Source organism: Lissotriton helveticus, chromosome 12, assembly GCF_964261635.1.
Source record: "Lissotriton helveticus chromosome 12, aLisHel1.1, whole genome shotgun sequence".
NCBI lineage: Eukaryota > Metazoa > Chordata > Amphibia > Caudata > Salamandridae > Lissotriton > Lissotriton helveticus.
Window position 1 is genome coordinate 670278710 of NC_136073.1, and position 23494 is coordinate 670302203.

Below are 23494 nucleotides of genomic sequence, written 5' to 3' on the forward strand. Positions count from 1 at the left end.
GCCTGATTTCTGCAACAGACTTATTACTCTTGGGAGTACGCTGTGATGCTTGAGCATGTAATTCGAGTGCTGATAAACGCTTGTATGGCGGCGGAGTTTGAGGAAGACCTCCTCCTGCGGCCCCTAAACTGGAATCATCAACTGATGCTTTTCGTCCTGGCAGGGTGGGTAATTGTAACGTGGGCTGGACTTGTATGGCGGGCTGACCCGGGGGGGCTGTTAAGGGCACCCCGGTGTCTGGAGGAGCAGGAATTACCTGGTTTACAGGGACTGGCGGAGCGCGAACAGGATTTGCATATTCGGGGACTGTGTCGTCCAAATAGGACGAGATGAAAATATCAGCTGCGGTCGGTTTGTGACGTAGCTTGGTCGGAACTAATGGTGGCGGGAAATTACTAGATGCCTCCGGGGTCGCTTTTGGCAAGCCTTCGGCAAGAAGAGGATACATACCCTTAATGAGGGCATGCCTCTGTCTGTCTGACTGTTCGGCTTTGACTTGTTCACCTATCTCGATTAATTCTCTTTCTTGTGCTCGTTCTAAGGATTCTCTACTTAATTCTGACTTTCTGATTTCTTTTTCGGTTCTTTTATGAGCTTCTTTACGCCATAACTCGATGGCATCTTTCTGTGACTGTCTGGCTTTCTTTTTCCATAATGCCTCCTCTACTGGCATGATGCATTCGGCATCCCATGTACCCGATACGGGCCACCTATACTTTTCTTCTAACTGCTTTGTATACTCTACCCATAAATCTAGATACAATATGGCGCTTATGCCATGCTTCTGATACATAAAGTGACCTGGACTGTCCCTAGGCGGGACGGGAACTGCTGCTTCCAGCAGACCCTTTCTTGTCTTTAACTGACGTAACTTGGAAAATATGGGCATGACTGAACTGTAATCTAGACACAATACAATACACAATGAACACGATACTTATTTCCCATTCATACCACGACATTAAAATACATGAAAAACATTTAAAATAACAGCTCGAACAGAATACTACCTGGAAATACTGAGAACAGAACACATGAATTTTCTCGAGAACAGAAACTGACTAGAACAGAAACTAGATGCACTGCTGAAACAGTACGAAACTTACCGGTCTCTTTAAAGAGACACGTCAGGACCCGTATCCACCGAAGTGAACACTTCGTTTGTGGGACTGTGTACCACCAACCCACAGACCAGAGTCAATTAAATTGACCCTGTCTAGATACCACCCCAGTAACGGTACTCACCGGGCAGCAGGAACGGAAGGCCTCGGACTGGACTGGACTGCTACGACGATGACGACGAACTTCGAACTTCGGACTTCAGTTACGGGTGGACCTCCGGATACCTCGGACCTTGGACTCTTGGCTTGGGCTCTGGTCGGGACTCGCCGCGTTCCTCCACCGTCTCGTCTGGATGCTGGACCGCCTCCTCCGTCTCCTCCGTGGGCCTGAGGGATACTTGAGCAGAAATATCTGCCACTGCGCAGAAGAGTTCCGTCACGACTGCAGAGGGTCAGGGGGTCGGCGTGGCTTCACCGACGCGTGGGGAAAGGGCAAGTCCCTATTCGGGCGCCATTATGTGGTATATAAATAAATAATACCGGATCTATTTTTGAATGAATGAATGAATAACAGATAGCTCAATAAATAAGAGTCAAGATTCAAGGTAGTAGGAGTTTTGCAGGTTTATTACAGCATAAGGACAGGAACAGGACAACCTGCATAGGAATAGGATGACAGGGCCCAGCAGCTGCTGGGGCTGGGTCTGGGATGAGCGCGCTCTCTCTTTTAATAACAATACATGAGCATATATACATAACGCAAACACATAGCATTACATTGTAGTAGGCGTAGCAGTGGGTGGAGCAGAAGGCGTGACACGTAGCAGTCGCGAAAGATAAGAGTAAAAAGAAGGTGTAACTCAGACATGTGATGCAAACGTAACAGAATATGTCATGAATGGGCGGAAACATAGGAGGGGGCTACCTAAGGAGCCGGGACCTCTAACCTGGTGGTGCGCGCAAACTGGTAATGACGTGTTACGAGGAGAAGCTGGGGGCTATGAACTCTGTGCTAGGAGCAGAGACTAAAGTCTGGAGGGTCGGAGCGACATGTACCTAAACCCTATCTGGTATCTAATGTTTAGGGAACATGTTGATATAAACTAGAAGTCATGAGGGGAAAAGCTAACTGACTCTAAGACTGGAGCATGCATTTATTCTACATATAGTGCGTGATGAAGAATATTAAATGACCATTAAATACAGTATTTCTCTTAATATGGAGCCGCATAGGCTAGACAATGACGGAAACTATTGATGCAGTTCAGTAGCTTAGGAATGCAGAGAAGGAGGACTAAACTGATAGCTGGAATCATAACATAGTCTTGGCAGACTCAGAGGCAGAGCCAAGCTGCACCGGGCACTGCGAGGCAGGAAGTAAGTGAAAGGTCGAGGATACAGGTGGGGGCTGGATCACTCCTCAGCGAGGCTTCAGGAGACAGGAGCTGAATCTGGTGTCCAGGCCCTTTTGAGGCCTGGAAACGGGGACTTTATAATGAAATAACGTGCACACTGAGAAACGTGGCAACATAACTTTACATAGGCCTGATACTCATATTACTCATGAGGACTGGGAAATGACATACCAGAGGTGGACACAACTATAATTGCGTCTTGAATCGGACATGGGGAATAACATATGCATATTGATCATGCACACATAACATATGATGGATGACACGTAGTGACACAGAACATAGCAAAATTTACTTTTCCACAACCTTTGAACAAAACACTGACAGCTTCAAAGGGGCTTTCTAACACCTCCTGCCCCCTTGATTCCTGCTCCCAATGATCTCCCACCTCAGAACCCGTCCAATTACTCAGTAAGAATCCAGGACTTACAATACAGTTTTTTACTCACCGGGTGTCTCCCAGTGATATCCACACCCATTAATATCGGTCCTTATTTTGTGCTCAACTAATATTCCCCCCTCGCCGCCCAACGCCCTCCGCTTCCCCTCTACCCCGCCTTATCTGGATGATGGCCTCTTATTACATCATAAATCGAAACACCACTAACTACATATTATACTGACTGTTGACCCAGCCCGTCAAATTTCTACTGTAGTCATGAGTAATTTGTCTCTTTTTTTCAGTAATCACTTGTCACTCTGTACCACTTCTGTAGTGTGTGATCACTCTCTGAGCACTTTACTTCTGATTCATTTATTTGGATCTTTCTGTATGAAAATAGATTGTATTAGGCACATGTTTGTTTTGGGTTTGTTTGCAATTTCATTATTCAGCATTTTCCGGCCCACAACTGATTTCATTTGCTTCACATTGGATGGATATGCATCCCTACAATTGAGTAAGATCTTTGTGATAAATACGTCTTCAGTGAACCAATGTTCTGTTCTGTTCTGTTCTGTTTATCTTGCCTCTGGTTAGTAAATTGGACTTTCCCCTTCCTCTTTTTTGGCATTTAAGTCAATTGTAGCATAGTACTTGCTACAATTGTATAAACTCCATGATTTCTGACAAAGTGGCCAAAATGGAGGCCTCAAGAGTATGTGACACAACTATGCCTCACAATGACTTCTGACCAAGTTCCTTAGGGTTATGACAGAGGACATAAGCTTGCATACTCATGTGATTGAGGTCAGAGTGTTGATACTCCATGTTATAACCCGGACTAACTACAACCCCTTGCTTCCCCCCTCTATCAGACTGTGACTCACCCCAACTGGAACCCCAGAACCATGAGCAATGACATCACCCTGCTGAAGCTCTCCTCTCCGGCCACGCTGAATTCCCGTGTCTCACCTGTGTGTCTAGCAGCAGCCAGTGATACTCTCCCATCGGGGATCAAGTGCGTCACCACCGGTTGGGGACGCACAAGTGGCACTAGTAAGTATTTACTAAAATATCACCATAAAGAGACTGTGGTACGTTTTCACAAGATGGTTTTTCTGCATCTGCGATTCACAGAAGCTCGTCGCTCTTCACTACCTTGGTGACATTAGAGACAGAGAATAGTACAAGAGGACCTCTGTCAAGATCTTCTGCATAGGTTGGACATCAGCCTTTGGCAGTAGCATTCATTACAAAGGAGGGAATGTTTAACACTAGGTTCCAGAGAGTCTGTCTTCTGAGATGGCTCGTGACCTAGGATCAATATGCTTCATCTGAGAGATAAACATTTTTAGTATATGGTCTTCCCCTGTGATATTCTGTCAGAGCTTTTAGATCTTCTTTAGATCTTCAGTGAGACACTGAGCCAAATACAGCTGTCCTACAGGTTACTGATGATTGTTTTTGCTTTCTCAATTTACCCATAAAGCACATCTTTGACTTGTGTACAGGCCCTTCAAACATGTTTACATCTGGCAAGATATAAACTACTTCTCCATCCCAAGCCCTCCACTAATGAGATAGAGCATGCTTTGCAGATAGCCGCCATCTTTCTTCTCTAGTGCCTCAAAAGTGAGCTATCCACTGCCTCGCCTTGGCCCTCAACACAGGCACAGATCTAGTGTTCGAAAGCCGGCGTCTTTCGAGTGTACAACCAGCCACTTCACAGCATACTACCACAGTAGCCTGTGGACAGCGTTGGGTAGGATTTCTGTCGCAATGACGAATCAATAGCTTCAAACACTTTTAAAAACCCTCCTCCAGTAGACAGGTGTACTGAAACAGAGAACACCTCTTCTGAGTTTGTCTTGCTGTCTCTCTGGGCCCATTCCCCTTGCAACCTTATGTTCAATCTACTGATTTGTTTTACAAACTACAAAAGTACTCAACGTTTATAGATAATTTCTTGTTTTCTTTGCAGCCAACGCAAGTCCTCCCCGTCTGCAGCAAGTGGCACTTCCGCTGGTCACCGTAGCTCAGTGCAAGCAATACTGGGGCACCCAGATCACTGACGCCATGATCTGCGCTGGGGCCTCGGGGGTCTCCTCCTGTCAGGTACGGCAGATTTCCCATGTGATTGGTGCATGGTATCCTATCTCATGCAGATTGATGAATGCACTCTTGGTGGGAGCAATGGATGCCCAGGGGTTCCGATGTAGGCCCATCTAAGGCTATGCACATCATTACATCCTCAGCTATACGCAGGAACATACATTATTGCCTTGCATGACATTTGCTAAAATGTACTCTCAACCACACTCTCATTTCACCCCAGTGAAGGACTTCAAGCATTCCCATGGTCATGCTGGTCTCAGAAGAAGCGCCCTCATGCATTCTGCACGCTGCCAATAAGGAAGAGACTGGTTTATTGAGCTATCATCCTAGTAGCGCGTCACTACTCCCAATTTAAATAAAGGAGAAATCCAATGGCCATCAGGACAGGTCAAGGCCACAAGACTGCGTGGTATGAATATTAGGGAGAACATTCAGAGACATCCACTGCTTCATCGAGAGAGCTGCTCAACCTTCTGATGCTCCTAAAAGACGTTTGAGAGTTGTAATTTCACTAGCAAATTCATCCTCTGTACTTATTATGACTGATGCTCCACAGTTTAGTACAGGGTGATTTCTCACAATTAACAAATATCAAAGTAATTAAAAATAAGTGACACTCCCATAAAATGAAGGCACTCGCACCAACCTCTCCTGTACAGTCTTGCACTAACAGAAATCCAGTTTCAAAACGTCTTTCAACTCTATAGTGTCTACTAGGATGGTGGGCGGATCGCCACCGCCCTACAGGCAGTGGCGATTCGCCCACCAAACCACCCCGCCGGATGGCCTTTTACCCCCACCACATTAGCATGAAGGGGGGTACTGCGGCAGATGGAAAGACCATCCGCCACTTTTCCGCTGATAGGCAATCGTTCCCGAATGCCTACCGGGCAGAAAAGGTCCATAACATGGTGGCAGTCCCTTGCAGGCATCGCCATCCATATTATGATGAGGCATTTTCAATGCCTTTCCATTGCGGAGACTCCGCCATGGAAAGGCACGCAGAGTTTTCCTCGGGGGCCCATTGCGGGCCTCCAGGGGGGTGAGGGGCAGCACTTGGGGATACCCATGGTATCCCCCAACATTAGCATGCACAGGGTGGCAGGCACTGTTGGGCATGCCAATGCACAACATGCATATATTGCATTGTGGCGGGTGCTACTTACAGCACCACCCCCCACAATGTAATATATACAGGATGCCACCGTGGCGGAGGCATCCTAATTGGCGGTGCAGGACCGCTGCACCACTGGCGGCCGGTCCCAGCACCGCTAGGGTGGCGGGCAGACTGGAGTCCGCCCGCCATCCTAATAGACCCCCTAGTCTCTAAAGGCCCTCAAACATATTCCATAGTTTTGCATTGCCAGAAAAGCTTCTCTGCGATCACAACACATCACCAGAGCGAACCTGAATGATTACTGAGATGAAGCTGTGGGGTCGAAAGGTTTTACCAAAAGAGAGCCAAATATTTTTTTTTAAAAAGCCCCCTGTCTTCTTGTAGAAAAAATTCGGTGCATTGGGTTTTCGGAGATAATTTGCAAGGGGAGGGCGGAATTTCGACTGCCTATAGATCTCTACAGGGTTTAATCCAGCATTGCTCATGGGATCTTAAAGTATTATCGCACAATTTACAACAGACGTGAGGTGAAATAGGGCAGAGTAAATGAAATCATTCTAATCGATGGCTGAGTAGAGGTGAAGCTGCACTCCAGGCCTGGCAGGAAGCACAGGAGGCGCAAGTGTTGCTGGGTCCTAGCCACGCCCACAGGAAGTCTCAGCAGTAAGAGCAGCCAGGTGACGTCATGAAGGAAGTGAACCAGAGTTACAGAGTTAGCAAAGCTATAGGCAGCATCTCAGATGGGCCTGAATGTGCAATTAGGATCCTCCCCACCACCTAAACAAAGGAGACATGGGGTAGAGTTTTCTATTTCTAAACCTGTTTTCAGCTATACAATGAAATTATGAACTCATTCATGCCTTTTTAGAGAGCAACACTTAGGGCCTTATTAAGAGTTTGGTAAATGGAGTATACCATCAAATGTGACAAATATCCCGCGTGCCATATTGCAAGTGCCATAAGAAGTAATGCACTTTTAAAATGGCCGCCAGGACATCCACCATGTTTGTGACGGAGCATCCTATCCGCCAAACTAAAATTAAGGCCCTTAACGTTTTATACTGCATAGCACCAGAGTCTTCCGGGCATTTGTTTTCAGTGACATTCTAAGGTGTAGTGCCAGCTCTGCATTAAAGTGAGTTGGACTTTTTCTACTGTTAAGAATCAGACATTATATGCTGTGAGTGCCAGTGATATGCAGAACTATGTACGATTTCTGTTAACACTTTGTTTTAAAGTAGGTACTTTTAATTGCACTTCTGTGCAGTCTCAAAGTCCTTAAAAGTAACTGTTTCATTTTGAAAAGCTAAGAGGTTGATTGAGAGATGGGAATCAATTAATCTGCGAAAACAGAGGAAATCCTGCATGCCAACCTCGGGGTTCCCCCACCTCATTTAGAGTGCTGGAAAAGATGGTATCACTGATGGCAGACCCATTGCTGCGTCACATTGGGGAAGACTGTTTGGTGCCAATGACATCAGACCTGCAGTCCATTGATGTCTGTCGCACTCCGGCAGCCATCACTTTCTTGCAGAACCGCCATGTAAAAAATAAAAATCCAGTATTTGTAAAGCGCGAACAGCTACCTGAAGGCATCCCAGCGCTGGGGGCCATCGGGAAGATTAAGTAAGCTATTGCCCAGAGTCACATGGTACTGGGCTGACCTGCCGCTGGGGATCAAACCGTGAGCCCAGATTCCAGCGTCAGTCGCCCTGGCCACAGCGCAACACCTCTTCCATGGGAGACCGACTGAAAGCCCTTATGAAGCAGATGACCACTGAGAAACCTCCAAGCACATTAGTGGAATTTGTAACACGTGATGGTCATTTACTATACTCAATGTTTCCCTCTAAGTCCCTGTAGAAAGAACTAGTAAACAAACATAAGTAGTAGTCATGATTCCATTCTTTACTGGAGAGACTTTCGGCCACATGCATCAAACGATTTTGGAGTCGCAAACGGTGCGAATCAGAAAATTCGTCCGTTTGCGATTCCAAAATCATTTTTTGATATGCATGAAACAATTTTTCAAATACCGCAATTTTTTGCAATTCCTAAAAATGCGATTGCATTTAAGGAATCGCATTTGTGCGATTCCTTAAATGCAATGCATGAATGTTTAAAAAAATGCGAATTTGCAAATAGGAGGAGCAAATTAACAGGAGGTTGACCCTCGTGTTAATTTGCGAAATCTTTCAAAAAACCTCAAAAAAGCATTTTTGAAAGTGTCATGTTACACACACACATGTCCTTTGGACATGTGTGTGTGAAACATGCACTTAAAAAAACATTTCAAGGGTGCAGGAGGGGGTCCTTTGGACCCCCCTCAGCACCCTTGAAATGCATCAACAAATTGTGATTTGCAAAATAAAATTCGCCAAAAGCTAATGCCTTTCCATTGATTCCTATGGGCCTCTAGGCCCATAGGAATCAATGTAATGCCATTCCTTAATTGCGATTCGCAATTAAGGAATCGCAAATACAGAAAATTAAGAAATCGTAAAAACTTGAGATTTCTTGATGCATAGGATTTTGCAATTCCTAAATTGCTATTCCTTAATTTTCGTCATTTAGGAATCGCAAAATCCTACAATGATGCATGTGGCCGTTTGGGTTTTCTGTTTGTGTGAAACTCACACGGATAACAATTCCTGCGACGAATTCATACAACATACCACGTGATCACAAATTGTCTCTATGAGGGCTGTATGATAGAATATTGAGGACAAAAATATAGAGGGGTCAAGATATGGAAGCCGAAATATCGAGGAGCAAAATATTGAGAAAATAAATGTGCTTAGGTATGTCTAGATTTACTATCCTTAGCTCTTCTTCTAAATGCCTTGATGACATATATATCGCCACGGTACATATATGTGAAGTTAAGTATAATAAATGTATGCTTATCTGTATAAAGCTACCTTGATGATAGTGATGATGGTCAACAATATTTTTGCAATGATATTTTGTCCCCACAGTATGCTGTGGTTGGTATTTTCGTGGATTACAGCCCAGGAGAATCTGCTCTTCTCTCGTCATAGTTCGAAAGAGGTCAATTTCAAAATGGCTGACATGTTGTTTCCTATTGCAGGGTGACTCCGGTGGCCCATTGGTGTGCCAGAAGGGATCAGCTTGGAACCTCATTGGCATTGTCTCCTGGGGAACGCAAAACTGCAATGTGAGGGCACCTGCCATGTATGCCCGCGTGACCTACCTGCGTAGCTGGATCGACAGAGTTGTTGCCTCCAACTAGAGAAACAAGTGTGAGACATTAAAGAAATAGAGGATCACGAGTCACGCCATGGCGTGGAAACTCCAGCAACACAGAGTTTCAACAATCAGTGTCAGTTGAAGCGGTTCTTCAGTCTTTCTTCCACAAGCAAGATTCACCAAATACTTGTATTTACTGTACAATATGGAAAAAACGCCAAATAAATTCTAATTGTTGGAAAAACGTTGCATGTTGCAAGCATCTATCATTTGTGATAAAAAAAAACATAGTGCAGGTTCCTCAAAGCCATTTAAGCACCTAAATTAAATGTATGTATGCAAGTAGTCGCTTGTAGAAGCTTAGCGCCATACTAGCGAGTAAAACTAATATCTTAAAGTGAGCGGGTCTCCAAGTGAGTGGGCGAATGAGATGATATGAGAAGGATTGGCACTTTAGTCTTCATTGCACTGATTGGAGCAAATGATGTGAAATTGAGTGAGTTGTATTTTGGAATGCCTGAGGCCAGTGAAGCAGGATTCCACGAGACCCTTCCATTCAGTGAGGTCAGTGACATCAGAATTAATGCTACCAACACATCAATGAATGAGTGAGAGAGGCCTCATTTTATTCTTACACCAGTGATAGGAATTGTTTGACACATCTCAGAACTGTAGGTGGCGTCTCTTACCAGAAAGTAGTATACATTTTGGGAATACAGTAGGAGTGTGTAGAATTTGAAATCTGCCAATAAAGTTTAGCAAAAAATTGAAATGTAGTCAGCCTCGTACAACTTAATCTGCGTGTACAGTTTGTTGGAAAAGAATTATAGGAGAATGTTCATGGGGATAGTTTTTTTTAGAAAATTCTTTCGCAAAAAGCAGGGTTGGCAAATGTTTTCTTCCTGCCAAAACTTACTTTTGCAGGATTTGTAACATGCTTTGTGAAGTTGGTGAAGTTTCAATAAAAAATGGTGAAGCTCATCTTTGCTACTTTTATTCACCCATTGAACAATTTAGGTATAGTCACTGGGTGGATATGATTTCTGAGCAAGGCTCTTTGACTAAAAATGCTTATTGTACAGGGATCAGAGGCGAAAATATAAAAAGAGCACAGAATGCAAGAAATGTAGAGCCCTAACAAGAGTATACATTGAGGGCTGGGAGTTCACATACGAAGCACCTCTGATTCATTCCATGAGTTGCATTATGCCTTTTTCTTTATGTACTTCCCCATGGATTGACCTCGCAATGCCAAGATTTAATTATTCTGCATATAATGTAATATTGATGGCTTACTTATTTTAAGCACTCCTCTTTTCACAACTAAACCATTCGAAGCACATACAAAAAAATACATTTGTCCAGAATCAGAAAGTTTAGTCCTGCGGGAGGTATTTGATTAGAAATATCTCCTGGATCCAGAAATGTAACCATTCAACACTAATTCCAACCACAAACCTCGAGGACATAATACAGAAAAGCTAAATTAATGAAAATACAGAATTATGAAGTAATCAAGTCACACCGCAACCAAAAAAAAGGTGTTACTCCTAAAGTTGATTAGTGTGGCAGAAAAATGGGCTGGTGAGGGTCCTTAATGGCAGGCAGGAGCAGAAGATGTCACTCCAACACACAAGGCCTAGACTGTTTCCAAAGTTTGGGCCCCTCCCACACTGGGTTTAGAGGGTGTGTAACAAATAATGTTCTTGAATCCAGTGAGTATAAGTAGGTATGATTTATTGTTGATTAATCCAAGTTAAATGATCAATAGGTATAATGATAAAATTCCCACCAGGAGCAGTTCTTCTCTCGCTCAGCCTGTCTGCCATCAACTGCCTCTACTCAGAGCAGTCAGGTACCAAACATTCTAGTGTGTCATCCAACATTCTATTACATGCAGTGGCTAAGCAATGGGGAAATCTAAGTAAGGGAAATGCAAAGCATGAGCAAGATGTAACACATCCCCTTTCCTTATAAAACAACAAATAAAGATAATAGAATAAATTGCATTGCATTTATAAAATTATAACAATTGAAATATAAGATGGATTGCATTTTCATTTTAAATTATATTTTCATTTTAAAATATAATGACCAAAGGAACACATTACATTGCATTCTTAATTAACAGTTGAAATGTAAGAAGGATTCCATTTTCATATTAAATGACCTTTCAAATCTAAAGGCCTCATCTCCTTCCCTAATAAAAAGTATCCACTAGAATGAAATTATGGATAAAAAGCATAACTTGATAAAATCCACTAGAATGGAAAATATGGATTAAAAACACAATAACATCCATAAGAATGAAAATGGATGAGTCAGATAAATACATAAATATAAGCCAGATATAGTAACCTGCGGCTTTTCACAACAAAGTAAATACAGTATGAACACCTCTTATAATCAGAGCACTTGCGTGGTTCATAACAGCCAATAGAGTAACTTGCGGCTTTTAACAACATTGCAAAATGGAACTCCTCAGAGTCCATAACAAGAAAATTGAGCAACTACGGCTCTTCTAAACATCAGCAATTGAACCCCTGAGAGTCCATACAAGCAAATTTATTTATTTTATTATTATTTATTTTAAGGTTTTATAGAGCGCGTAGTAACCCTAGAGCATCCCAGCGCTAGAACCAGAACTCAGGAGAGGTCAGAATCGAAGGGGGGGGATTTAAGGAAAGAGAAAGGTTTTCAAGGCCTTCCTGAATTGGAGAAGATTAGGTTCAGTTCTCAGTCTCCGAGGAAGGTTGTTCCAGTGTTTGGCCGTGTGGACCGAGAAGCGGCGTCCTCCGGACCGGGCCTTTTTGACTCTGGGAACAGTGATGAAGTTCTCTCCGCCTGAGCGGAGGACCCTACTCGCATTGTAAGGGATGATGAAATCCTTGAGGATGGGTGGGCCTTTGTCATGGAGGGTCTTATGGGCCAGACAGAGGGCCTTGAAAGCCACCCTTTCTCTGACTGGGAGCCAATGCAGGAGCTTCAAGGCTGGCTTTGCCGAGGATCTGGCGGGGGTGTCGGTAAGTAGGCGGGCCGCGGCGTTTTGGACTTTCTGCAGGGTATTGAGGGTGGCTTCGGGGGCACCCAGGTAGATTGCGTTGCAGTAGTCCAGCCTCGCCATAATGAGGCCCTGAATCAGGAGTTTCTTGGAGGTAGCGGGGAGCAGGGGGAAGACCTTTCTGCAGGCCCTAAGGAGTCCAAAGCAGATTCCTGCCGTTTTTTTGGCCTGTGATCTGAAGCTCAGGTCCTTTTCGAGCCATACGCCCAGGCTCTTGACCTCCTCCTTCGGTGTAGGGGGGTCACCTAGACAGACGGGCCAGATGTCAGGCGGCAGGGAGGGCTCTTTATGTCCGAGCAGCAGGATCTCGGTCTTGGACCCGTTCAGTTTCAGTGCCGAGGAGTTCATCCAGTTATGAATTTCCGAGAGACAGCTGTAAAGGTCGGGTGGGGATTGGTGCGGGTGTGAGAGGGTTACCACCAGCTGGGTGTCGTCGGCGTAGTTGATAATCGAGACGCTGAACGGGTTGACCAGTTTCTCCAGCGGGGACATATACACGTTAAATAACGTAGGGCTAAGGGATGAGCCCTGCGGTACTCCACAACGGAGGGGGATTGCGGGGGAGTGGCTGTCATTCTCCCAGACTTGGAAGGAGCGTCCGTCTAGGAAAGATTTTAGCCACTTCAAGGCCGTGCCCCTTACTCCGATGTCTCCCAGTCGTTGGATTAGGGTGTGGTGGCTCACAGTGTCGAAGGCCGCACTGAGGTCCAGGAGGATCACTGCCACTGATCCTCCCGTGTCCAGAATGCTTCTGGCCTTCTCCACTGCTGCCAGGAGGGCTGTGTCAGTGCCCTGTCCTGGACGAAACCCTGTCTGGGAGGTCCCGAGTAGGTTGTTGCTCTCAAGGAATAGTGATAGTTTTTTATTCACTAGCTTCTCCGTGATCTTGCTATTTCCTGGGAGGAGGGAGATAGGTCTGTAGTTGGCTAGGTCCAGGGGGTCTAGAGAGGGTTTCTTTAAAAGGCCTTTGACCACTGCCGCCTTCCAGCTAGGAGGGACTAGACCCTGCGAGAGGGAGGAATTAATGAGGGACGTGAGGGGGGGGGAGGATGGTGCTGGACACTTTTTTCAGAAAACGGAGGGGGGCGGGATCGCGAGGAGAGTCACTTTTAATTGTAGCCAATGTCGCGGCTACCGCTTCCGTAGACACTGGGCCAAAGGTGTCCAGAAAGGGTAGGTTGCCATCAGGGGAGTGAGGGCAGTAAATGGGAGATTTAGAAGGATCCCCGCCCAGGTTGTCAGCCGTGATTGGGGGTAGGTCCGCGAGAATTTTTTGGATTTTCTCATCGAAGAAGGTGGCGAGTTTAATGCATTTGCTTTCCGCTGCTTTGGGGTCCAGAGGTTTTACTGGGGGGTCTGGGGCCTGGAGGAGTTCCTTAAGGACGGCAAAGGTTTCATGTGCCGAGCAGGAGGCGTTTTTAATTCTATCTTCGTAGAAGGCGCTTTTAGTATTGAGGAGTTCCGTTTTATAGGATTTTAAAGAGGCCCGAAATATATCTTTTTTGTCTGCCTTTTTATCTTTCCTCCATAAGCGTTTGTTCCTCTTACATTCCTTCCGTAGTAAGTTTAATTCGGGGGTGTACCAGGGGGAAGGGGTGACTCTCTTGGTACGTTTGAGGGTGCTGGATTTCGGGAGGATGTCGTCCAGAGATTGGGAGATCCATGTGTTAAATTTGGTGTCAGCAGTGATAGTGTCTTGAGAGGGGGGAGGGGTATCTTCACTTAGTTTAGCTGCCCATTCCTCTGGGACCAGTTTATGCCAGCGTCTAATAAGGGTTCTGAATTTAGGAGGTTGAAGTGGAGGGATGTTAATGTGCCATTCGAAGGGGACCAGGAAGTGGTCGGTCCAAGGGAGGGGGACGTGGGGGCGAGTGCTCAGATCTTGGATGTTAGTGAATATGGGATCGAGTAGCTGTCCTTTGTCGTGAGTCGCCTGTGCGTTTTTTAGGCCGAGGCCCATAGAGGAAAGATCTTGTAGGAGTTCTACAGCCTGTTTGTCGACCGGGTCCAGGAAGTGGATATTGAGGTCCCCCAGAAGAAGATAGTTGGAGGAAGTCGTGCAATCCATGGGGATTGGGTCAGTGAGTTTGCTAGGAAAATCGGTGAGTTGGCCAGGGGGGCGATATACAAGCATTCCCGACAGGGATGTTACTGGGGAGATTTGGATGGAGAAGTGGCAGCTTTCACAACCTTTGATGTTACCATCCGAGATTCTACAGGAGAACACGTCCTTAGATATTATGGCTAGGCCGCCTCCTCTACCAACTGGTCTATTCAATGAGCAGATTTGATAGCCCGGAGGGAGTGCTAGGACTATATCAGGGCCATTGTTGTGAGTAAGCCATGTTTCAGTGAGAAACAGAATGTCCATAGCGTGGTTTAGAATCAAGAGGTTAATTTAATGCGCATGTTTAGCGAGCGATCTGCAGTTGAGGAGGCCTAGTTGTAGTCCGCCTGGTGCCGAGTCTGTGCCAGGAGGGTTGCAGAAACTGCAGCCGGTAAAAGGATTGTCGCCCGAATAGGTGTAATTGCAGAGGGGGTGTTTTTGTGTGTTCAGGGCCAGGAGCCTGTCCCGGGTGTAGTTCGGGCATTTCGTGACAGAAATGGGCAGAGTAACTGGGCCCGGGTCCGGCTGGGCCCGGACGGGCCCAGACGGGCTTGCCTTTGGCGCGCCTTCGGCGCGCTGGCGGCGCGCCCGCTGCGCCCGTCCGCTGCGCGTCCGAATGCGGCACATGATTTTATACCGACAGGGGGGGCGTAGCCAAAAGTAGTGGGCGTGGCCTGTAATCAGGCTCACTCGCTAATGGCGGTGAAGGAGACTTTTCTTCCCCGTGGCAGCGTTTAGGTCGGCTGCACGGGTGTTTTCAGAGTCTAGGTGAGTGCCCCTAACAGGTTAGTGGGAGGTGTACAAATTCTAAAATCAATTTACACACACTTTAAAAAAACATAAAATTTTTCATACAATTTTTCAGCAGAGCTCCCGGCTGTGCCTCAGGAGTATAGGTTCTGAGAGAGACTGGGCGTCGGCGCTTTAAGTAGTCAAGGGGGCGTGGCCAAAAGTAGTGGGCGTGGCCTGTAATCAGGCTCACTCGCTAATGGCGGTGAAGGAGACTTTTCTTCCCCGTGGCAGCGTTTAGGTCGGCTGCACGGGTGTTTTCAGAGTCTAGGTGAGTGCCCCTAACAGGTTAGTGGGAGGTGTACAAATTCTAAAATCAATTTACACACACTTTAAAAAAACATAAAGTTTTTCATACAATTTTTCAGCAGAGCTCCCGGCTGTGCCTCAGGAGTGTAGGCAAGCAGAAAGGCAATGGAGGAAAGCCTATGACCCCGCGCTCAAAACCTGCTACCTTACTCTATCCAAGGCTTATCATAGAGCGGTCTGTCGAACACGTGCCGCATATTATGCGCAGGAGTTTCGGAACAGCCCTAACCCCTCTAAACTAATCTTCAAGGTCCTAAAGGACCTTACAACTAAGAGGGCTTCTGCAGCAGAAATTTGCACAGACTCTCATTGCGAGAGTCTAGCCTCGTTCTTTGTTCAAAAGGTGCAAACAATTTATCGCACCTTTCCAACTACCTTGCACCGCTCAGACTCAATTGATTGTCCAAAGGTTAATGATATGACCTTGGATATGCTGGCCCCCCTATCTGAGGAGGGGTTGGATTTATTGAGCCTAAACATTAAATCTGGCTCCCCTGCAGACCCCCTCAAACCGGCCCTGTTCAAAAACATGCAGGCCACTTGTCGCTCACCCTTGTTGGCCCTTATTAACATGTCACTGGCCTCAGGGATTGTGCCCACCAAGTGGAAGCAAGCGGTAGTTACACCCATCCTAAAGAAGCCTACCCTAGATCCTATAAAACCTGAGAACTATCGCCCCATCTCACTGCTTCCGTGGGCTGCTAAAGTCACCGAAGCCCACGTGAATGGGATCCTGGCCGACCATCTTGCCAAAGCTAACATCTTGGATCCCACGCAAAATGGATTTCGTGCAGGCCACAGCACGGAGACTGCCTTGTTATACATGGTGGAACATCTGCGCTCCGTGATGGACACCGGACGAACAGCGGCACTCCTGCTGTTAGATCTGAGTGCCGCCTTCGATACAGTGTCCCACGAAATCCTGTTGCGGCGGTTAGAGGAAGCTGGGGTCAGGGGTCTGGCTCTAGGGTGGTTCCGCTCCTTCCTTTCTAATAGATCTTTTCAGGTTGCGATACCACCCGGTAAATCCACCTCTCACCCGCTCACCTTGGGGGTCCCACAGGGATCATCTTTGAGCCCCACTCTTTTCAATCTATATGTGAGACCGCTGGCTGCGGTAGTCAAACGCTGGGGCCTGACAATGGTGTCCTATGCGGATGACACGCAGCTGGCGGTCACATTAAGTGGGGACTCAGCCATGGACGCCCTCAACTTCTGTGAGGGGTTACGTGCGGTGGCCAATTGGATGAGTCAGAACTGTCTCCAATTGAACACAAAGAAGACAGAGGTGATGGTGGTTGGGAAGCAACCTGGATGGTGGAATGACAACTGGTGGCCCCCCGAGCTAGGATTGATCCCTTCTCCTGCTATGGAGTTAAAAAACCTCGGGGTCTGGCTGGACCCTACACTTAGTTTTACCTGCCAGACTAAGAGGGTGGCGGCCTCCTGTTTTGGCATCATCAGGGGTATCAGGCCGGTGCTCAAATTCTTCGATGCCCCCACTAGACAGCTTGTGGTCCAGGCCTCTGTACTATCCAGGATAGATTATGCCAGCGCTCTGCTAGCAGGCACGAATAAGGCAGAACTTCTGCGACTGCAACGAGTGCAGAATGCCGCCGCAAGAGCGATATTTGGGTTGCCCAAACGTTGCTCAGCGTCCAGAGCATTGCAAACGCTCCATTGGTTGCCTGTTGCTCGGCGGATTGAGTTTAAGGTGCTCTGCCTGGCTTTTAAAATTTTGAAGGGCACGGCCCAAACCTATTCTCATGAACCTATTGACCCCATATGTCCCCTCTCGCTCTTTGAGATCGATGGGCCAGAATTTGGCTGTTGTTCCACGTTTTTTGCTGAGCAGGATTGGAGGCCGCTCCTTCCGAGTAGTAGCCGCTAAGCTTTGGAACGCTCTTCCCAATGAAATCCGTGCTCTGGAAGATTCAGCCCGGTTCAGACGTGTTATCAAAACTTTTCTTTTTAACAAAACTCCCTGATTCTGTTGCATTTTGTGATGTTGTGTGTATCTTTCTTGGCGCCAGGACGCCCCTTTGCTGGGGCAGCTGTGCGCGGTATAAAAACCGTTAACATAACATAACATAACATAGGTTCTGAGAGAGACTGGGCGTCGGCGCTTTAAGTAGTCAAGGGGGCGTGGCCAAAAGTAGTGGGCGTGGCCTGTAATCAGGCTCACTCGCTAATGGCGGTGAAGGAGACTTTTCTTCCCCGTGGCAGCGTTTAGGTCGGCTGCACGGGTGTTTTCAGAGTCTAGGTGAGTGCCCCTAACAGGTTAGTGGGAGGTGTACAAATTCTAAAATCAATTTACACACACTTTAAAAAAACATAAAATTTTTCATACAATTTTTCAGCAGAGCTCCCGGCTGTGCCTCAGGAGTATAGGTTCTGAGAGAGACTGGGCGTCGGCGCTTTAAGTAGTCAAGGGGGCGTGGCCAAAAGTAGTGGGCGTGGCCTGTAATCAGGCTCACTCGCTAATGGCGGTGAAGGAGACTTTTCTTCCCCGTGGCAGCGTTTAGGTCGGCTGCACGGGTGTTTTCAGAGTCTAGGTGAGCAACTTATTGCTCTTCATAACAATAGAATAATTGAACTCCTCAGAGTTCATATCAAACAAATGGAGCACCTCATAATGAGCACAGATGTGGCTCCGCAAACTACACATACAATAAATCCAAACTCCTCAGAGTTTATATCAAGAAAATAGAGCAACCTACCGCTCTTCACAGCCCAAAGATATGAAAATGGAGCACCTCAAATTGAGCACCGAAGTGGCTTCCCAGAAAGTACATATTTATAGTGGAGCGCCTCAAACTGAGCACCGAAGTGGCTCCAGCAAAATTTCATATTCAATAAATCCAACACTGGGACAACTAATTCTCTGAAACGAAAACTTCACAATAATTAGAGCACGTAGTGGTTCACAACAATAAGAGAAAATGCATGACTGAACTAAGTAATATATGTGAACTTCTCTAAATTTATAGCACTAGAAAACGTGGCACATTAAAAGTAAGTAAGAAAAACTTTGAACACCTCAATAAATTTTGAGCACCTTAATGGTGGTTCAAATTAGTATAATAATATTAAATATTTCTGCAAATATTCACGAAATTAAACATTTTTGAGCATTCTAAAGGTACATCTTGACATCACAGTTTTAAACTTCAAGAATATAAGCAAACTATTTATCAACACCAAAAAGCTCCATAAATTATCTTTTAACAACCAAATTGAAGAGTGACAAATACTGCTCAGGCGTAAGCTATATTACGAAATAAAACATGCCACCCATTGAATATCGTACCTAAGGTACCCAAACCTAAGGACTTTTGAAATTGAACCAAATCCAAAACATAACAAACAAACTACATTATAAATAAAAACACGATGCCTTATAAAAGCATGCAGACAATTATCCCTGCAGAGAAAACAAATTAATATTACGCCGGTGAGCGAACTCTCTCACCCGAGAAGTGCAGAAGTCATCCAATGCAGATTGACAAGACCTCTTTTCCAATGTTCACGAAGATTATCACCAATAGACACTTGCTGAAGTCTAGTCACTCGTGTGAATAAGAGCGGTGTTAACGCTGTATATAGCACTGTAGACAGATGATTGCTTGTGTTCTTAGACGTTATTAATGAAATTGTCAATGTCTCTTCTGAAATGTGAATATTAGGTATCTCCGTCGTTTTCTTATTAACTTTATTGGTATCCGTATTCGTGAACAACAGGCAATTCACTGCAGAAAAAAACCATTCCTTAAAATGGCGCCACGTTGTCATGTATTCACCGGATGGTTCACGGTGAGGGCGTGCTGACAATCGGATAGTGGCAGCATGGGTAATCCTGACGTCACAGCAGGATCAAATCACAAGGCAGAACGTGAGGTAAAGGAATCACCAACTCCCCGATGCCTTCCAAATACGTCATCAAACGTATGGTAGTGGGGATTGAGAGAAGATCGTTGCTAGCAAATTGACGATCAACCGTCATTTTCACCAAGACGGTGAGTGTACAATCTTAGGTAAAAGAGTTACTTTGCACACACACGCTTTTCAAAATTAACATTGTGAGGGTGATGACCAGGCTCAATAATCTTTGTAAGCGCTTGAGCCATTGCTTACATAAGTCGTGTGGTTGTTATCTTTTAAAACGTCCCAAGAATTGTATAGTAAGAATTGTGCCAAAATCAGCAAAGGATATTAGGAAATAATACAGGTTTGAATTGATCGAAAATCTGTTTTTGAAATTTTGGAATACAGCGCACACATTTCTCCGCTCACAGATGCCAAAACGGAAAACACAGCAGACACAGCATTTTGTGTTTAACACGCAAATCCAGCGTTTATCTTGAAGAGGTGAAAGTAAAACATTATGTCCATTTTTACGCTGCTTAACTTCTTTAAATGTTTAATGAAACTGAATGTTGCACCTCTATTCACTATAGTAGATGGCAAAGGCATGTTTTCCTAAACATGGCATATCTTTCTTTTTAAAAGTTCTTGATAAATCATGCAAAACAGTTTAAATCTTAATAGTTTTTTTCATGTTTTTCCAATTAAAAGCTTTATATGAGAATAGATCAAAGTTCTCAGCTCAAATCACGCAGTCAGAATTTAAACACCCTGGGATGGTAGGCTGTCCAGATGGCTGGGGACACTGGTGGGGCTAAGCAGGGCGTTTCTGTAAATTTACCTTTTCTTTTCCAGCTTAAAGTAGTTCCTTTAGTTGCAGTAGTTATCCATTAAATCCGTTTTCTTTCCACGCATAAGTTCAGTTCCGTACCTCGTCGCCATTTTGTAACAAATAATGTTCTTGAATCCAGTGAGTATAAGTAGGTATGATTTATTGTTGATTAATCCAAGTTAAATGATCAATAGGTATAATGATAAAAATCCCACCAGGAGCAGTTCTTCTCTCGCTCAGCCTGTCTGCCATCAACTGCCTCTACTCAGAGCAGTCAGGTACCAAACATTCTAGTGTGTCATCCAACATTCTATTACATGCAGTGGCTAAGCAATGGGGAAATCTAAGTAAGGGAAATGCAAAGCATGAGCAAGATGTAACAGGGTGGCAGTAGTGGTCTGGGTCTGTTAAGTGCCATCTTAGCTTTAGAATCTTCTCTTATCCCACGCAGAAGCCTCAACCCACGCCTCAGATCAGCAGATTGAAAACTGCCTCTCAACTCCAAAGGCTGTGATCAATGTGCCCCTCAAGGCTCTATCCTTGCTCTGACCCTATTTAATATGTTCATCGAGCCATCAAGATCCCTTTTAAAAGAGGTAAGGATCCTCTATCACCTCTTTGCTGACAAAACCCAACTCTCTCACAAGGTGTCCTCTGCACATAACATCCCACTTCTCGCTGCCACTCTTATCTCAATCCAAGAATGAATGCCGTCTCACCACCTAAAGAACAAGTTACTTACCTTCGGTAACGCTTTTTCTGGTAGATACAATATCTGCCTGTGGATTCCTCACCTTGTGAATATCCCCTTGCGTCAGCAACGTTGGGAAATTTTCTTTGTAGCACGCCGACGTGGACGACGTCACAGGAGTACGACCTCGCGCGTGACTCCGCCTGACGTCACCGACCCCTTATCAGGCCCACGCCGGCGTGATGACGTCAGTTCCGCCCTTTTTTCCATGCCTTCGAGGCACACGGACGAACCAACGATAGCAAATATGCAAATATACAATGTACCCAGTACATATAAATCAAAATCAATACAATAGCATAAACCATATATACAGAAAGACCAGGTATAGCAGAGTGGACAACGGGGAGGCGGGTGGGCATGTGAGGAATCCACAGGCAGATATTGTATCTACCAGAAAAAGCGTTACCGAAGGTAAGTAACTTGTTCTTCTGATAGATACATCTGCCGTGTGGATTCCTCACCTTGTGAATAGAGTCCCACAGCAGTCCCCACTCCCGGAGGAGGGTGTCCACTCCGCTACACCAGGAAATCTTGGAGAACAGAGCGCGCGAAGTGGCCGTCCCTCCTCACCTCGGTATCCAAGCAGTAGTGCTTCGCGAAAGTGTGGAGGGAGGCCCAAGTCGCGGCTCTGCAAATGTCCTCAACAGGTACACCTCTAGACAAAGCAGATGTTGCAGACTTTGCTCTAGTTGAATGTGCTCTAATACCCTCAGAAGGGTCCTTACCCGAAAGGGAGTAGCAGATCTTGATGCACAGGATTATCCACCTGGAAAGTGTGCGCTTGTGCACCGCTCTGCCCTTCCGACAGCCAGCAAAACCAACAAACAGCTGGTCGTCCACCCGGAAGTCTTTAGTCCTGTCCAGATAGAAAGACACCGCCCTCTTAGGGTCCAGACGGTGCAGTCTCTCTTCCTCCTTAGAAGGGTGAGGGGGAGGATAGAAGGTAGGAAGGGTAATGGACTGTCCAAGATGGAAGGGAGTAACCACCTTAGGCAGAAAATCAGCCCTGGTCCTGAGAACCATCCTTTCAGCATGAATGGTCAGGAATGGGGGCTTGGAACTAAGAGCCTGAAGCTCACTTACCCTCCTTGCCGAGGTGATTGCAACGAGGAAGATCGTTTTAAAAGAAAGAAGCCTCAATGGACACTTGTGCAAGGGTTCGAAGGGAGAACCCATTAAGAAGGTCAGCACAAGATTCAAATCCCAATGAGGAACAACAAAAGGAGTAGGAGGGAACATATTCGTTAGACCCCTCAAGAACCTTAAAACCACTAGAGATTTAAAAAGAGAGGGCTGATCCGGCAAACAGAGAAATGCCGATAAGGCCGAAAGATACCCCTTGACCGTGGCCACAGCAAAACCTTGCTGCGCCAGAGAAAGAGCAAATTGTAAAATGTCAGATAAATGAGCCTTCAAAGGGTCAACATCCTTCTCCCTGCACCAAGAAACAAATTTAGACCACCTATAGGAATAAATGGACTTAGTGGAGTCACGCCTGGCAGAAAGAATGACATCCACCACATCGTGAGGGAGAGAAAAAGAACTCAAGTTACCCCGTTCAATCTCCAGGCATGAAGGTGCAATGTCTGGAGGTGGGGGTGTAGAACCTGCCCCTCCATCTGAGAGAGGAGGTCTGCCCTGTGAGGGAGACGGAGCGGCGGGTGAGAGGAGAGGTGGAGAAGGTCTGTGTACCACACCCTTCTTGGCCAATCCGGGGCGATCAATATGACTTGGGCCCGGTCTTGGCGAATCTTCCTCAGAACCCGAGGAATCAAGGATATGGGAGGAAACGCGTAAAGGAGTTGATTTCCCCAACTCAACTGAAACGCGTCCCCCAAGGCTCCTTGCAACGGATACTGGAGACTGCAGAATGACGGGCAGTGAGCATTCTCGCGAGCGGCAAACAGATCCACCCGAGGAGTCCCCCACATCTGAAAGATGTCGTGAACCACCTCCGGGTGAAGCCTCCACTCGTGGTCGGCAGAGAACTGCCGACTGAGACTGTCGGCACGAACGTTCAGAACCCCGGCCAGATGATTTGCCATCAGACAAATCTGATGGTCCTGAACCCAGGACCAGAGACGCAGAGCCTCTCTGCAGAGACACTGTGACCCCACTCCTCCCTGCTTGTTGATGTACCACATCGCGGTCGTGTTGTCCGTCAGGACTTGAACCGACCGACCGCAAAGGGAAGGGAGGAAGGCCTTGAGCGCCAAACGTATCGCCCGCAATTCCAGAAGGTTGATGTGAAGCAACCTTTCTTCTGGAGACCAAAGGCCCTTGACCTCCAGGTCCCCCAGATGAGCACCCCACCCGAGAGTGGATGCATCCGTTATCACTGTGGCCACTGATGGAGGCAGTTGAAAAGGCTTTCCTTGAGACAGATTGCCTTCCACGCCCCACCAAGACAGATCCGCTGCAGCTTCTCTGGAGATCCTCACTGACTCCCTGAGATCTCCGTTGTGTTGATACCACTGC

General features: G+C 46.1%; 1 protein-coding gene across 1 annotated transcript in view; it reads left to right on the forward strand.

Annotated features, from left to right (window-relative positions):
• LOC144798442 (chymotrypsin-like protease CTRL-1) overlaps positions 1-9548 on the forward strand; it is a 28052-nt gene extending 18504 nt beyond the window's left edge. The window contains exons 5-7 of the mRNA XM_078669316.1: positions 3734-3914; positions 4840-4973; positions 9182-9548. Of these exons, the coding sequence (XP_078525442.1) occupies positions 3734-3914; positions 4840-4973; positions 9182-9343 (477 nt within the window). The 3' untranslated portion in view covers positions 9344-9548. The remainder of the gene's footprint in view (positions 1-3733; positions 3915-4839; positions 4974-9181) is intronic.
• The last annotated feature ends 13946 nt before the right edge of the window (positions 9549-23494 follow it).